Source organism: Podarcis pityusensis (genome assembly GCF_964106645.2).
Source record: "Podarcis pityusensis genome assembly, chromosome: 2".
Classification (NCBI taxonomy): Eukaryota; Metazoa; Chordata; class Lepidosauria; order Squamata; family Lacertidae; genus Podarcis; species Podarcis pityusensis.
The window spans coordinates 31,320,388-31,337,592 of NC_138029.1; the positions used below are offsets into that span (position 1 = coordinate 31,320,388).

Sequence of the window (17,205 nt, forward strand, 5' to 3'; positions counted from 1 at the left end):
TGAGAAGTTGGTAAAAATAAGATTTAAGTTTCAGGTTTTAAGGTTTTTTATAGTAAGATAAGATTAAAATAGATTAAGGTAATGTAATGACAGAATATTATGAAATATGGAAAGGATTTGCTGCGACAGTTAACAACTAGGATACAAAAAAAGGGAGGAGGAGGAGGTCAAAGAAAGAAGGTAATGACAGTTAAGGATTTGAGAATAATGGATTTGTTTTTAAATGTTTGTAGTATATTTTTGTTTTTTGACCGTGTTATGATATTTTTTGATTTTGATTTTTATTAATTTGTATTGTTTGATGTGGTTTGTTTTTTCTTTGTTTTTTCTTTCTCTTTTTCTACCTTGTTATCTTTTGTAATTCTAAAAAAATTTCAATAAATATCATTTAAAAAAAGAAAAAAGAAAACGAAGAGATAATAGCTGGCCAAAGAAGACACCCACTTCCGTCTGTGACTCACGTGCAATTTGAACTCAGTCATTTTACATGATTTACAATCCAGCTATAATCAATTACTTGGATTAGAGGCTATTTAATCCCATCAAAGTCTACGAGGCTAAACTATTTTAAATCCGGGTTAAGGAATTGTGCATCAAATGCTCAAATACTTGTACAGAGTTTCAGTGAAGACTTATAGAGCATGGTGCTTCTCTTTCTTTTGATCCTGAGATCTGAGGAATACAAAGGCACTTTCCTTTGCTGCATTAATTGTTCATAATTTTATATAACCAGGCCCTCCCTCTGTCTCATGCCCAATATGCTTCATCCCAGACCCATTTCCCACAATCCTCCTTTAGGGCTCCTGTTCCTGACTGACATCTTCACCTACCTACCCCACAACCCCACATCCCTCTCCCATTTCATGTTAGTTGAAGTTGAACCTGCGCATTCTCTATGCAGTATTATTTCTCTGCCCAACCCACCCCGACTCCTCTGCATGGTTTTCTGAGCACCTCTCATGTTTACACTCATGGATGTCTTCAGCAGCAGGAGCTATAGCATCTTTGGTGAGTGTCATACCACCTTCCCCTTGCATTCCTTTCCGTGGCAGGCTGGACATGGAAAAGTGTCTGGAATGATGTGAACCTCAGAACTTAACACAAAATCAATGGTCCCAGGTCCTGGGAAGGTGGCCTGGAAAAGAAATTGCAGTTCTGCTCAATAGCTCGCCTTGCAAATCTAATAGAACGGAGCCTACATTGGGAGTGCAAAGCACAGGGATAGCTAAAAAATAATTGTTGTGCCTTACAGCATATTGTAGCTTATGGAAGAATACTTCCTGCCTATTTAGCACAACAGCTTTCTATCACTGGATTTCAATTAGTACATGAAAGAAGAGCTTTCAGGCATAGTTGCTTTATTGTTTTTGGAAGGACACAGTGAGTGAGCTAGACTGAAAGGTAAGCTAATAAATTATTTATTATTATTATTATTATTATTATTATTATTATTATTATTATTAATTCCCTGTCCATCTGGCTGGGTTTCCCCAGCCACTCTAAGTGTTTGGTAATTTGGGTAATACCAGTTTTTGCCTTGAGTCTTTTAGATTATTGGTTACAAAGCCAATATTCCCTCATTAAACAGAAGCAAGTAGTTCACATGATGCAATATCCCCCCAAATTGTTTTAACAGCTAGGGTTGTGCAACCACTGCATCCAAATCCCAAGATGAGGCGGGATCAAAGTAGGGTCCCTCCAAGGCTCAGCTCTGCCCTCAAAGCGATCTGAGCCGAAGATCCCCCTGCTCTGGAGACATTCAGTTACAAAGCAAAGGTGATCTAAGCCAAGTAACCTGTCTCCAAAATGACTGGAAAAATGTAAACGTCCTCAAATAAGGGAAACACGATGATGGAGTCAATGGGAGTAGTAGAACTGGTGTTTGCTCCCCGTAGCCTCAAACCCAGACGTAGAATATTATCCTACATCCCCACAATCCTAGTATCTTTGTCCCAGTGCCTTTCCCCCTCACACTCTATGGCTAGTACTATGAATGGCACAAGGAGTTTGCTGTGGTATTTTGATTCAGCTTGTCTCTTAACCCAACATTTCTACCTATTTGCTTTTTTCACCCTTCTCTATCTATCTACACACACACATAGAGCTTGTTGTCAATATTAGTCTCCAGTTATAATAGCCACTAAGGCATTTTTACTTCCTTCCTCTCCCAAATGTGGCTATGGTGTTTTGAACTTTATTTACACTTGTATCATCTCTCAATGAGTCATAGATCCTTCATAATCAAACTACGTGTTTGTTTTCTATTCTTTTCCATCCTTCCCAATCCAACATTATATATACATATATCTATGCACACAAGCATATACACATATTGTGTGTTGTCCCCTGGCCATAGTGTTTTCTGAGATAGGTTTTCAAAATCTTTTTCAAATAAGTTATGACTGTTCTGGATTATTATTATTATTAGAAAAGTCACACGATCTATGTGTCTCAAATTTGGCAGGGTTCATCCTATTTTTGGAGAGGTGGGCCTTCTATGTCAGCAGGTGTTATGCACCTATGTAACTATTCCAAAATTTGTGAATATCTTGCTTTCCCAATGCAAGTCAATGGGAGGTCTGAAGCTGCAGCTTTGGATTTGGGGTGCAATACCACCCCCTTCTTGTAGCAATTCAAACTGAATAGGGGACAGTCAGAAGTGAAGCAGCTTGGGTTGCTTCACAGAGCCCTAAGAAATATCATGGCGTGATTACAGCAGCCAATGAATTAATGCCTGGACTGCAACATGGAACAGCAATTTCCAGCTCATAGTTCCTACCTGTCAACCACTCTGAGTTAGGAGTGCTTTATTCAAGCCATAATTTGAAAGTTTTATGGAAAACTTAAACCTTCTAGCCTTTATTTTTAGGTGTTGATGAAGATTTGACACTGGAATAGGGTAGACACTCCAGAGCAATTGTGTGATCTGAGAAACGTAGTCTAACAACCTATCTTGATTTCTTCTGGCTTAGCATCTCAGTGCTGATGCCAATACATGACCCTCCTAAAAGTGCCTGTTATTTCCAGGGAGACTGATTTGGGTGAATCTCCATCAGTCTTGGTACTCAATGCACTCAGAGTTTTCTCTCCTGGGGGTGGGGGAGTCAAATACTAGACTGGAGTGAATATTTACCTCAATAAAGAAAGCCTTCCATCCCGATTGTGGCTTTTCCTCTTCTGCCTTATAAACACCCGTTTTCTGCAATGGGATCAGACAGAAGCCACTGAGAAATGAACAGGTAACAGGCGCTCTTGTAAACCCTGAGCTTATGGAATTCTAAAATGTTCACTAGTGTGAATCTGGAGAAGAGTGTTCCTGGTTTGAGTCTCCCAAGGACAGGGTAGAGTGGAACAGCTATGGCGACTGTGCTCAAAGTGGGGCAAGATGGGTTGGGGTTACATCCCACTTCTTTCCAGGTGATCATAAACCATTGCATACATCACGGATGGGAACCTCAGGCCCAGGGGCCAAGGGCAGCCCTCCAGCCCTCTCTATCTGGCCCTTGGGATAATCTCCAGAACACCCACACTTCCAAAGCACAACCCTCACCAGCTGTGCTTTCCTCCCTCCTAGACTGTTTCCCCCTGGCTGGAATGTGTCCTTGGACTCTGATAATACTTCTTGCTTGCCTGGATGGAGGATAGACAAAAAAGTGTGTCTGTGAAGAAACTAGGCTACTGCACAATTGTGGAATTCACATTGATTGCTCTGTTCACTTTTGCCTTTTACACTGCCCATCACTGGCATGCAGCCTCCACAAGCTTGCCCAGAAGGAAATGCAGCCCTCATTGTGAAAGAGGTTCGCCACCCCGCTATAGACTCATGAGCCCCAATATATTAGTGGGGCTTACTTTCTAGCACGGGTCATTTTAGAACTACAGCATAAAGATAATGCTCTTTAGCTCACATCTCCTGGGGCAACATTAGATGGAAATAGATGGAAATACACTCTGCTGCGCTTTGAAATGAAACCATCCTATGGATGTTTTTGGTAACTTATATAACAAAAGAATCCCATTTTATTTGGTTGTTTGACTCTTGGATTACTTATTCATTCAATGTATACCCCTTTCTTCTGAAGAAACCCAGCAGGTTCCAGAGTGGGCCTTATTGTTACATATGAGCTTCTGCTCCTTTAAGGTGGAAGCAACAGCAATGGACTTTCCTGTGCAGCCCATCACAAATGGTAACCAGCCGGTACATGTCACACACACCACACCACACCACACCACACCACACCCACACCACACCACACCACTATCCTAACTGAGTACACTCACTATCTGTGTAATTTTTTAAAAAGAACTTTGCAAATAAATGGGCTAATTCAATGTGTCGGCAACAGAACCCATCTTTGAAGGAAATAATTTATTTTTGAAGAACTGCTTGTGTGCGTAGGGGTGGGGGTTTGATTCACTCAGCTGTGTTACGAAGCTTAGAAAACCCCCCAATCCCAAATCCTCTTACCACTTTCTCAACCTTGCAGGGAAGCCAAGATATGGGTTGTGAAACACCTGAAGGACCAGGACCCATCAACAGCCTGAAGTCTCGCCTGAGAATGAGAAGGGAAGGAGGAGGCACAGTGAGTGCTGAGGAAGCTACTTTTTGGAGACAAGTACCACTGCCAAGGCAATAGTTCACTTATTGAAGCAAAAGGGATCGTTATGTATAAGGAAATCAAAAATACTCTTTGTCTACTACTCAGATGACTCAACCATTCTGATGGTTCTTCAAAATTATCAACCCGATTCAAAAAGTTCTAGAGCATATTCAGTAGTCCACCCACAGAGTTCCCTTATGAATCTTGTTTGTAGGTTTGAAAACATATAAAAGTATAAAAACTATAATGTTTTGTGGAGCTGTTCACAAAGAGCAATCAGAATGCTTTCTTTTCTTTTTTGCTAGAGAGAAAATACTGCACACTTTAGGGAAGGGAACACCCCAATGGCTTCTTTGTAGAGATTTAAAAGCGAACCTCCATTGTCACACTTTCAAAAATAAAGTGGAAACCAAAACACAGACATCCTTCAAAATTCACATGTCTTTGAAGTTTGCAGTGCAGCTCTCAAGCCAAGTAATGTGCACAGAAATGCTAGGGTGAAGTGTGTATATAAAGGCATAGGTTAGTGAAAATAAAGAACAAAAAAGCACTAGGGGGAGTTGTTAGCAAAAATATGTATATTTGACAAAACGACATACAGAAATGTGGAGATTAAGAGAAAAGCACACAAAAATGCTGGCAATTTTTCATGAGGATTTTTTTTAAAAAAACAGTAATTTGCAAATTGCAGCAGAAATGTGGAGAACTGAATTTAAGAAAGAGACAACTAAGATTAACAGATTGTCCCATTCTTTGTATATTTATATGAACTCTGCATATTTGTATTAATAAATCATACACAATAAATCCTACCTTTCAGAGCCCAAAGTGTTAGAAAAGAAACATTTAACTGCTGAAGGCTCCATATCTGTGTAGAGCTCGATAATGCCCGCAGCTTTTGTCTAGAAAAAGAGAAAATAGGACAGAAATATCAAGTGTTCCTCAAGCTATCATCCATTTCTTCTATCAGCGACATGAAAGTTTTCTATAGGAAGCTGTCTTATACAGAGTCAGACCATTGGGTCCATCTACCTCAGTTTTGTCTACACTGATTGGCAACAGCTGTCTAGGGTGATTACAAGCAGGTTTCTCTCCCAGGCCTATGTGGAAACATCAGGGATCAAACCAAAGACCTTCAGCATGCAAAGCAAATACCACTGTGCAATGGTTCTTCCTACGTAGATCCCAAAGATCTCATTTCAACAGCAGCCACCTAATTAGCTGGCTAGTATAGAAACATGTGTCAGGAAACAGTCTGTGTGAAATCAACCTACAGCTTTCATTGAAATTAAGAACCTTTCAGTTTCATTGAAATTAAGAACCTTTCTTTGTGCTTTGCCTCTAGGGGCACATTCATATACATATACTAATAGAGCCTATTTAAATATTTACTGTATCTGAATGTAACATTAAAAGGCCAGAAGGAAATGTCATAATATTCTAATATGTACCAGTAAAGCTCAAAACCAACCAAGTGCCCTCAGAAAATGGCCAAATGTCATAATGTTCCTGTCATTTATTGGAACATTGGCCAAGGCTTCCTGTTTCCAATAATCCAATAATTTCCTAGTAAGCTTGAGTTTAACAGAGTGTCCTTGATAAACCATGATTTTCATCAATTAAAAGGCTATGTGTACCCATGGCTTGAAGCAAATAATAAAACAAGTCTCATGACTGAATTAGTTATGTTGCAACATGAGTTTTCCTCACCTCAGTTCTCTTCCAGGAAATTTGGGGCATTTTCAGATTCAAAATGGTGTTAAGAAAAAAGCTTATAACCGACATTGCAATCGATATTTTAATCGATGGGTCCCGTGTCATCAAGTGATCATTGTTTGGGGTGGCCCTGCAGGGCAACAGAGAGGTTTTTGAAATAATAGCTCCCTTGCAATAGACAAAGCAATTACATATTTCCTCTAATCACAGAAATTTGACTCTTTCTGAGTTTTTCTTCTTTGGAATATACATATATAGAAAAATATACAGGCGGGGGGGGGGATATTCTAATTCAAACCCTCTATGAATTTTGCAGCAGGGATCTGTAGCCAAGTTCTAGGCTCTACTGACAAATTAAAAACAGAAAATCACCAGATTTTACCCACCAAAAAGTTCTTAAAGAACTCAAATGTGAAATTGCTGTTCTTCTAACAGAAATATTTAACTGGTTCCGAAGACCTGTCTCCATGTCTGAGGAATGCAAATGGGCCCAAGTAACACCAACTTTTAAAATGCAATCAAGAGGGGATCTAGGAAGTAACAGGCCAGTTAATAGGTGAAATTAGGTGAAAACCCTTATTAAAAATAGAATTAGCATATAAAAGAGCAAGACTTATTGAAGTAAAACTAGCATGGCTTTTGCAAGGGTAAGTCTAATAATAATAATAATAACAACCTAATAATAATAATAATAATAATAATAATAATAATACCCCGCCCACTCTGGGTGGCTTTTCTTTCAGAGTTCTTTGAGAGATTCAAAAAAATGAAGCCAGGAATTACTGAGGGTAAAGACAATTGTAAACATTTTTAAGTATAGATTAATTTGAACGTATTAATTTGAAAGAATAGATTAATTTGAACCACACAGCAAAAGCTGCCTTTGCGCAAAACCCATTGGTTGGTGTCCTTTATGTCATCGAGTTTCAACTCATCAGAGGGCAGAACTGCTTTGCAGGCTTCTTCTTTTTTTAATCCTTCTTAATTAGTAAGATGGCAAGCAAATTGACAGAGGGATATGGAAACACACTGAATAATAATAATAATAATAAGTGGCAGACACTCATCAGAAACATTGCAGTGTTGATTGGAGTGATGGCTGAACTAGCATTTTGTTCACTGGTTGCATGTTTATCATTCTAATTACAAAGGTGGGTTAATAACACCATCCACTGACTACCTAACAACCTGGGTCACTTCTGCCCTTCCTCCAAAAAAGAAAGTTTGTTTATCTCCTCTCCTGTGTTCCAGGAGTTCTCCTGAACCCCCCAGCCAACTGGAAGGGGGTGCAGAAATGGGGGGAAACCTTGTTGTGCCAGTGGAAGTCCTTGTGTGGGCGTCCATTGGTTGTGTTTGTTAGCTGAATCCTGTCCTATGCTTGGGAGTGTGTGGGGTGTGCCTGGTAAAGTCCCAAAAGCCACAGGAGCTACTAAAGTTTCCTGTTATCAAGGGTGAAGCTTTGGTATTCTGCACAGCTCCTTACCATTGTCCTTGATTAGACTATGCAGAATTATTGCACAACAGTAACACATTACAGAATTAAGCGAGAAAAGGTTTTATCATTTAAATGCACGTAACCGATGCAAATTAGAATCCAGATTTTCTTGGCTCGGAATGAGTTAGCTTGTTGTAGTTTTGCGGAACATGGGCTGCTGTTTGATAGTAAAAGGAAAAATGAGAGCAGCAGCATGAACTCACCGGAAATATTTTGCTCCTGATAGCTCATTGAAGAAATGGTGGGAATCATCGAGAGGGAAGAATTCATCTCCTGCTGCTATGATTAGATACTTGGGTTTGTTTATGTATCGTTCGTTATATGCTGGGGATGGGAAAATTAACTGTTTTAGAAATGACCAACATATGGTTCTCAGGTTGCTACCACTTTGTTTTATCATAAGTCATCATAAAAAGGATAGCAAGACTGCACAGAAGCAATAAAGAATAAGTAGAATGGAGTAAGGATCACAAATTCCTAAAGGGGGCAGAATGTAAGTACGTGGGAGAATTCTGTCCAGTGGACACAGGTGTTGAAATTGCAGCAGTTCTCATATTCATTTGATTTCCAGAATCAGTCTAGCAAAATCTGAAGTCGGCAGATTATATAAAATTAATGACATGCCACAACAGAAAATTTTTTTATTTAACAAAATTTGTATACCACTTAATTAAGTGGCTGTTGTAGCTTAACAAAGCCGGTAATTGGCTGATAGAGGAAGAAATGTGGAGAGGCAGAGGAAGGGGGAGTGGAGAAATGAGAGAGGAAGAAGAAAAGGAGTTGGAAGTTTGGAGTGGGGGAAGACAGCAAGGGAGTGAACACTTACTCAAGGCAGGCTGTTGAAGGATAGCGTGCAAAAGTGTCTAATCAGTGACCAGCTTGATTGCTTACTTGCTCTACCTACCCTGCCCCACCCCAGACAAAATAATGGATCTACACCAAAGTGGGAAAGACTTCATTTGGTCGAGCCATTCTCTATTCCTCTGAATAACACCATGCTCTTCCATGCTTGTTCCGTGCATTGTAGCGCCACCAAAATTGCCCTTTCCTTCTATTTCTACAACTATCCTTTCTTCTGCTACCATATCATTTATCAGAGAAATCTGAGAACATAAGAAGTGCTCACCAAGTGGATCAACATGCGAAGTTAATATCTTGAACCGCGGAGTGTCCAGCTTCTGAGTAATTTTCAGTTCATGTATGTGCCGCCATGCAAATGTCCAGCCACAGTATGCTCGGTATTGATGATGCCAGCTCTGAAGCAAAGCAGCCAGAAGTGAGTTCTCTGTGTACATTAAGACTTTCCATACAGCAAGTGCCAAAGCTTAAGTGCTGTATTTTTCACTCTATAAGACGCACCACACCACAAGATGCACCTAGTTTTTGGAGGACGGAAAAATTAATATTTGAATCTCAGAAGCCAGAACAGCAAGAGGGATTGCTGCGCAGTGAAAGCAGCAATCCCTCTTGCTGTTCTGTCTTCTGGGATAGCTGCGCAGCCTGCATTCGCTCCATAAGACACACACACATTTCCCCTTACTTTTTAGGAGGGAAAAAGTGAGTCTTATAGAGCAAAAAATACGGTACTTGAAATCCTGTAGAATGGAGAATTACCACACACACATAGCGCATTGCCCTTTGTACAGTCTCGTTGTTCTCTACTCTTCTTTACTTTACTGTGAAGAAACTGGATTCTCACCTTAATGATATTCAAAAGATCAAATACAAGTGGAGCAAAGGACACAACTCTTTCATCCACAGCTGCCGCAAGCCAGCTAGTCCAGCCACGCTTCCAAAAAGAGACAAAAGAATGAGGTTGGGAACAAGAAGAAAACAAGGAGGATAATGCAACTGATGAGTTACATACATGGAAAGCAAAGCAGCACAGACCTTCGTACCTACCTTGGAACCACCTGTCAACATGAACTTGGCAATGTTCAACTTTCCAGCAGATTCTTTCTGTAAGAACGCTGTTATGGTGTCCATGGCTCGCACAGTGGCCTGAACACAAGACAAAAGGATTACAGCCTCTGGAATTCAAAGGACATACTTGCAAAGACTCTGAGGATACTCTATTGTTAGAATGGCATAGTCACAGTGCCATCACAAGGTGGTTTGTCTTCAGAGCTTTAACAGGGGCGCCCTATATTCTGCAAAGGCAATACTGAGGGTACACACAGTGTACTGATGTAAGAATTAGCACTCATCACCTCACTGATATTTTTTACAAATCCTTCTCCTAGAAACAAAATGAATTAATTTCACCCTCTGATATATTCTGTGTTTAGTTCGTTGCAACAGTGTGCTCATTCGTCAGCTCTCAAGCAGAATGTGCACATAATCCCTCAACGGAGAGGGAATTGTGCAGAATTTGTGATCATCATACATAATTTCCAGCAAGGCCAGGGAAATGTGCATATTTCAAGTGAATTTTGTATATCACTGGCAATTATACATAATCCCTAATAGGCTTTGCAGAATGTTCATATCTTCAGCTAAATTTTGAACATTATCAGACCATTATGCATAATCCCAAACAGACTATTGAAAATGTATGTATCTTGACTTCCTTTTGCACATTTTCTGGGCATATGTAGATTCTCTAGTCTATATGCATAGTCTCCATGAAACATGCATTTTTTCCTATTTCCTGTTCAGAACTGCTTCTGGACCAGTGCCTAATCTTACATGGTCGACAGCATACCTTCCCATGGCTCAGCCAAGGAGTAGGAAAAATGGGGGGGGGGGGCTCAGAATAAAGATCAACTTTATTCTGGAGTCCGGCACCCTTTTTCACCACTCTCAGCTGTTCCCCAGTCACCTGAGCAGCACAAGGGGACTCTCGCCACTCCTAGCCTCCCTCCCACCCCCACCCGCCATTCCTCTGAAGAATGATTCCATGCTGCATTGCTGGGAACAAGCAGCAACATGTTCCTGAATATTGGCAGTGTCTGTCCACCAATCCAGAAAGAAGGAAGAAGCCAGAGTTACCTTGACCATTGGGAACTGAATCAGCACATCTGGCTGTGCCATCTTGTCAATTATGAACTTCCTCCATGAACAAAATACAGCATAATCTTCAATGCCATTCTTGCATTCTTGCATAGGGATTTTCTAGAAGCAAAACAGATCAAAGTTTTTGGTTGAGGCCTCCCATCTGGTCCCCTAGAACAACATGATAGGCCTATCCTAGTTCTCATACCAGGTGGAATGAGAACTGCCATGATCTATTACTCTAGCATAGCAATGTGTTTGTTCAGTTCTGTTACAGGTTGAGTGATTCTGCTTGACAGAATGAGGATCAATATATCAAAAGTGAAATACAAATGTTTTCTTTGGAAAACAATACCAGTGAGGGATGGGGGAGAAATTCAAACCGGCTTGCGTTTTAGCGTCAATGTCCCTCATTTGTGTTGTCTGAAGCAATATGTGAAATGAAACACACCTGTCCACGCAGATTTCACGATGCAGTATGCCAGCAAAATAATGCACACACAAATGTGCACGTGCTATTCTATTTGTTTATTTTTGCATATTTGTTTATTTTTGCATATCCTTCAATGCATGTAGCAAGGCAATTTACAAACATGTAGCTGCTTTAAAAACCCATACAAAATAAGAACAGCCTGGTGATAAATTTGAGAACAATTCAACATAAACCATCTATTGCAGAGACTATTTCATCCAGCTGGAAAAGTGTATCTAAACAAAAATGTCTTCCATTGTTTGTAAAAGGTTCAAAGAGCGGGTGTGTGCTGTATCCCAGCAGGAATTCTGTTCCACAGAGCAGGGACAGCTCACTATCTGCACTTTCTACAAACTATTGGAGACATTTTTGTTCCAACAGCTTTTCCCCGTTGGATGAATCGGTCTTTAGCTATGGGTGTCTATTTTGGACTGGTGTGTGCATATGTTTAAAATATATCCCCTGCTTATTGTGTTGTTTTTGTTTTTACCTGGTTTATTGTATATCGCCTAGAGGTATGTGTGTGGAAGGAAACTAATAATAAGTAAATGATGTATTAGGAAAAAATAACATCTAAAATGCGTAATATTAGGGGAAGTGCTTGCAAAAATGTGTACATTAGGGGAAATTGCACACACAAAATGTGCTTATTAGGAGAAATTTTCCTAAAATACTGATGAAACTTCACAAGCCCCTAAAAGAATTCCATAGGTGGGTGTGTAATTGTGGAGAACTGAACTTTAGATTTGATTGAGTGCGTGGGTGGATGAGAAACAGAGAGAAATCAAAACTGTCAGATGTGAACATCCCTACACCCAATCAATTCATTCTGTGGACACACATAAGAGTATGAAAGAGAGTGTGGGAAGAGCACTTACGTGGTAGGTAATTGGCTGGTTTGGGATCTGCCTCAAAATAGCTGTGCAACTTCAGAGACAAAGCGAAGTATTAGTCATTAGTATCTGTTCTGCAATGGCTTCATGCTTCTTTGAAAATAACATCAACGCAAGCAAATACTCTCTGTGATTGACAGGGAATGATGCCAAAGCATCCAGAGCCAACAACTCTGGGTGGCTTTGGGGCCAGTCATAAAATCTGCTAAAATCAAGACACACACTCTATTACAGCAGTTCAGAGAAGAGCAAACTGATATTAATTTCCTGTTCTTTTGCTGCCATTTTAATTAACAGTAAATCATGGTCATTACAGTTTCTTAAATGATTTGAATGCCTGATCTGAGTATGCGTGACAAAGAGTTCAAGAAACATCTTGGTCATAATTTGTACGTATGTACTGGGGAGCTGAGAGGCAGATAACCCAATAAATAAGCATAAAGAAACTTTCTTGAATACAGTGAATTGGAATAGATTACCATTAAACATCTGCTTCACAGTTCTCTATTCTAGTAGGGCTACTAATTCCTTTAACAGTGTTAACAAAGCAGAGTTGGTGTCATAATCATTTCTCAGGGATTCTTCCTGCTACTTACAACCCGGCAGATTTTGCTGTCATAATGGCTTCATCAACCCTTAAGTCCATGGGTTGAGGGACATCATCATTTCTTCCATTCCCAATCATCAGCAAACACAAGTTCGTCATTTTGGGGTTTTGGGGGACAACAATGGTCAGTTCATGCCACCAAACTGTTGCATCCACTTCAGAATCTGAATGGATACACAGAAACATAACTGATATTTATCTAATAGTAGAGAAATCACACACAGGGTTAGGACATATGAAGCGAAAGGAAGGTCACCAGCATCCCCCCCCCCGACATCAATTAGGGCAGGGATGTTGTTAGATTCCAAATCCCATCAACCCCATCAATCGTAGCTCAAAAAATGGAGCATGGAAGGAAGGGAAATGGAAAGGGATGTTGAGCCACTCCTGCAGATAACAGTAAAAACAATGTACTGATTCACACGGGAATCTGCACCAAAAGAACCATGCACTAAGTAAAAAAAGAGTCATCATAAAAGCAGTCAGGAAAATCCCCCGATAAAGGGTCAGTATGACTGGAGGTTGGGGCATGTATCTTGTTCCTCATGCTCAAGCAAGATGCAGCAATATGTGAAAACATTTCACGTTGGATTGGGCTCTGAAGTGAACAATTCCTTGTGGGCAGATTTTGGAAGCGTCTGGGATATGGAGAAATTTGGTAGGAGAATGCTGCTGGCCCAAGAAAGTCAAATGACCCAGCATAAACCTTTGCATTAATTAAAGCTTAGCTCCCAATTGCCCTGCAGTTGTTCTGTAGATGGTGGGTCATTTCTTCTTCATTACATTCTCAGACTGGACAGCTTTTATCAGACCTTGACCTTACAAAGTTTTCTAATTCCAACCTTAATAATTTGTGCGAATTAACCACTTTAAAGAGATTCTATTTCCTGCTTGGACCTATGTCTTGATCTCTGCCTCAGAACTATGTTTTCCCCAGAAGCTGGGGAAGTGACCATGCTCCCTTTTCTAGCCAGCCACAGGGAGACTAGGCCTGTAGCCGCTGCTCCTCACGTTTCCTTACTTCCCACAGAGCAGATCACATCCATCTAGCAGCCTCCACATCACGTTAGGCTTCCCTCCCGCTCTTTCTCATCCTACTCAAATGAAAAGGGCAAGCGGAAAACTGCCATCTTCTGCTCTCACCATCCAGCCACTTCAGGGAGGTCATGTTGAGGGTATAGATGGTGACATCTGGCCTGTCCTCCTTGTTCTTGAGGGTGTAGCTGTAGTGAGGGTCATGCTGCTTGACGTAGTCATCCAGGGCCTTCTGCTTCACCATCCATCCTGAGGGCAGGCAAGTGGTCAATAGGAGAAGGGAGACAGCAGCATACATAGTCCAGTGACTTGACTGTGTCCCGCTGGCAGTTGTCCCAGTTGCTTCACATCACACTAACCAACAGGTAGGTTGACAGCGCACACCAGAGCTTTTCTACAGAGCAGTTCCCTCTATAAATGTTACAATAGGCTTTCCCTGTAGTTATAAAGGTCACTGAGCATGGAAGGCCCCGAATCACATGCTCAGGGCAGCTCTTATGCAGATGGAAATGTGCCAGTTGTTCTTCAGTGACGTCCAGTCACAAGGCATTCTCCCAGCCACATCATCAAATTGAAGCCACTGGGTGCTCTGCTATACCTGAAGGATGGGTTCAGGCCTGGATTGAAGTGGAGCAAGAAAAAGGTGGCACATGTTGGCAAGCAGCACCCTGCCCCTTCCCTTTTTCATTCCTGCCACTGCCTGAAGCAATGCAGAAGCAAATGCCCTTTTGTAATGGGCTTCCTTGCAGGCTTACTCTCAGGTATTTAGAGTTAGTAAGAGAGGGGACTTCCGGGTTAGCGCCATCGGCAATGGCGGAGTTCCTCTGACCGAGAGGAACCCACTCCGTGAAAATCGGGTCTTGCCGCCGCGGCGAAGGCGGAGACCCTTCAAAAATCCCAGGTGGAGGAAGCCTGGGAACGTGGGATTCGGCCGACACCAAGAGCGCCTCCCCTACTCGCGGGGAAACCCTTTTTAGGGGATCCGAAGCGAAGTGGGGTGAGTGGCGCGGTGTTTTGAATCGACTGCTACTTTTACGGAGTGAAGCCGCACAGCCGTTGCCGGAGAGCGCTGACTTTTTCCTGTGGACAATTGGACTCTAAACAACTACCCGTGAGTAGAACGGAAAATTGGACTACAAAACATTTTAATTTGGCACCGAAGCGGGAAGGTTCTAAACAGGAAGTCCGCCTTCCGCTTTTGTAAATAGACTGAAGCAAAAATTTTGCAAGCTAAAGTCTGGAAAGTCGTATATAAAGGACTAAATTTCCTTCAGTTAAAATTACCAAAACCCCTCTTGGAAGCAGGAGAAGAGGGGGCGAATCTTAGATTGTTTAAACCTGCAGGAGAGAGAGTAAAGAAAGATAAATTTCCACCGTCTCGAACCTGGGAACGGGGTGTCAGAGACAGACGTTTTGGGGAAGTTCATCGACTGTGAATGAAACGTCTTTTGACAGATAGTTAAAAAAGAGAAACATATTGATTCCAATGTTGCCTTTTGCATTTAAAAGAAACAAAATATTTGAAAAACGAAAGTTTTTTTTCTTTCTTGCTGGACCTGCTTTCAAAAGATGGATACAAATAGAAATTGTCTCCTCTAGAGGGAGCTTGTTAAACTGTTGCTGGAGTCGATCTGGGGAATTCCACAGCTGTGGAGATTAAGGATCGTGAGACCAGACTTTGACCTTGGATAAGAATGTGCTTAGAAGAAGTTTTGGTGCTTGCTTTTTGCAAGACAAGTGCTTTGTTGGAGCAGCTGCATGAGAAGATGGATTTGATGACTGTTGCAGTCAGTAATTTTGGACAAACAGTGAATACTCATACAGAAACCACTCAGGAACCAACCCAGGAATCTGCTTTGACAGGGCAAGTGCAGAAGATAATGGAGGAGGTTGTTGTTGAACCTCAAGTAACACAAATGGAGAGACCCGAGGCCTTGTTGGAACATAAGCTGCTGTCTTTGACGACTGAATCTGGAGAAAGTCAGATTTGGAGAGATGGAGTACTGTTTGGTTTGGAGATGGGAAGTTGGATGGACCCCCCTATGCAGGGATGTCTCGGCTTTTGGGATATGGTTTTGGGCCAGGGGGAGTCTGGAGTTGTGGGGGTTCTTAACTTTGGAGGGACTTTGAAACATGCCTACAAATACTTTTTGGATTACAGTGCTGACTGTGGAGAATGGGCTGACCTGCCGAGGGGGGATGGAGACATGGTTGGGTTGGAGTCTCCCCGAGACCTACTCCTCAATGAGAAAGGAAGGAAATTAAGAATAACATCAGCAAAAGACAAAGTAAAGTGCAGGTATAAACAAGAAGAAGATCTGCAGAAGGGACATGGAAAAGACTTAAGAGCCTCGGACAGAAGATCACCAGGTTGATGGACTAGATGGAATGGATAGAAAGGACTGACATAACCCGAGACCAGGAAGAAGAGACGTTGGATGAAGATTGGAAGAAAGTTTTTAAAAATTCATTTTGAGAATTACCGTATTTTTCGTTCTATAGGACGCACATTTCCCCCTCCAAAAACTAAGGGGAAATGTGTGTGCGTCCTATAGAGCGAATGCAGGCTGCGCCGCTAAGCCCAAAGCCAGAACAGGAAGACGGAGCACTGTGGAGCGCTCCGTCTCGCTGTTCTGGCTTGGGAACAGCCTTGCTAGCTTCTGCAAGACAGCGGGGTGAAGGCACCCCGCTGCCCTGCAGAGGTTTGCGCGCAGCCCTCCCCAAGCTAGAGCAGCGAGACGGCAGAAGCTAGCAAGGCTGTTCCGAAGCCAGAACAGCGAGACGGAGGGCTCCGTCTCGCTGCTCTAGCTTGGGGAGGGCTGCGCGCAAACCTCTGCAGGGCAGCGGGGTGCCTTCACCCCGCTGTCCTGCAGAAGCTAGCAAGGCTGTTCCCAAGCCAGAACAGCGAGACGGAGCGCTCCGTCTCGCTGCTCTAGCTTGGGGAGGGCTGCGCGCAAACCTCTGCAGGGCAGCGGGGTGCCTTCACCCCGCTGTCCTGCAGAAGCTAGCAAGGCTGTTCCCAAGCCAGAACAGCGAGACGGAGCGCTCCGTCTCGCTGCTCTAGCTTGGGGAGGGCTGCGCGCAAACCTCTGCAGGGCAGCGGGGCGCTGCGCTCCAAAGGCTTCAGGGATCTTTGAGGCTGGCTGTGGGGGAAAGCAGCGCTTCCCCCCACCGCCAGCCCCACAAGCTCTGGTGAATGTACCTTGAACGCACCTTGTTTTGGAGGGGGAGAACAAGAAAAAAAATCTTTTTCCCTGTTCTCCCCCTCCTATGATCCGGTGCGTCCTATGGTCCGGTGCGTCCAATGGAGCGAAAAATACGGTAGTGTAAAATTAATGAGTGTTAGGAAAAATGTTGGAATGAAACTACATGGCTTTAGTAGAAATGATATA

At 42.2% G+C, this 17,205-nt stretch overlaps 1 protein-coding gene across 3 annotated transcripts; it reads right to left on the minus strand.

Annotated features, from left to right (window-relative positions):
- Window positions 1–432: 432 nt before the first annotated feature.
- LOC308470504 (autocrine proliferation repressor protein A-like) lies at window positions 433–14,156 on the minus strand. Of its 3 annotated transcripts, XR_013982449.1 has the most exons (14): window positions 13,922–14,156; window positions 12,768–12,942; window positions 12,157–12,205; window positions 10,804–10,926; window positions 9,715–9,813; window positions 9,512–9,601; window positions 8,939–9,068; window positions 8,016–8,136; window positions 6,312–6,447; window positions 5,415–5,503; window positions 4,469–4,553; window positions 3,551–3,630; window positions 3,134–3,199; window positions 1,122–1,135 (listed from the first exon to the last, which is right to left on the minus strand). XR_013982449.1 is itself a non-coding variant. In XM_080993882.1 (13 exons), the coding sequence occupies exons 1-13, from the start codon at window positions 14,109–14,111 to the stop codon at window positions 1,016–1,018; spliced, it is 1,473 nt and encodes a 490-aa protein (XP_080850008.1). In that variant the 5' UTR covers window positions 14,112–14,156; the 3' UTR covers window positions 433–1,015. The 3 variants fall into 3 exon arrangements, 1 of the variants encoding a protein (XP_080850008.1); XM_080993882.1 differs by lacking the exon at window positions 3,551–3,630 and having other exon boundaries at window positions 433–1,135; XR_013982448.1 differs by having other exon boundaries at window positions 1,090–1,135; window positions 3,134–3,630.
- Between the last annotated feature and the right edge of the window lie 3,049 nt (window positions 14,157–17,205).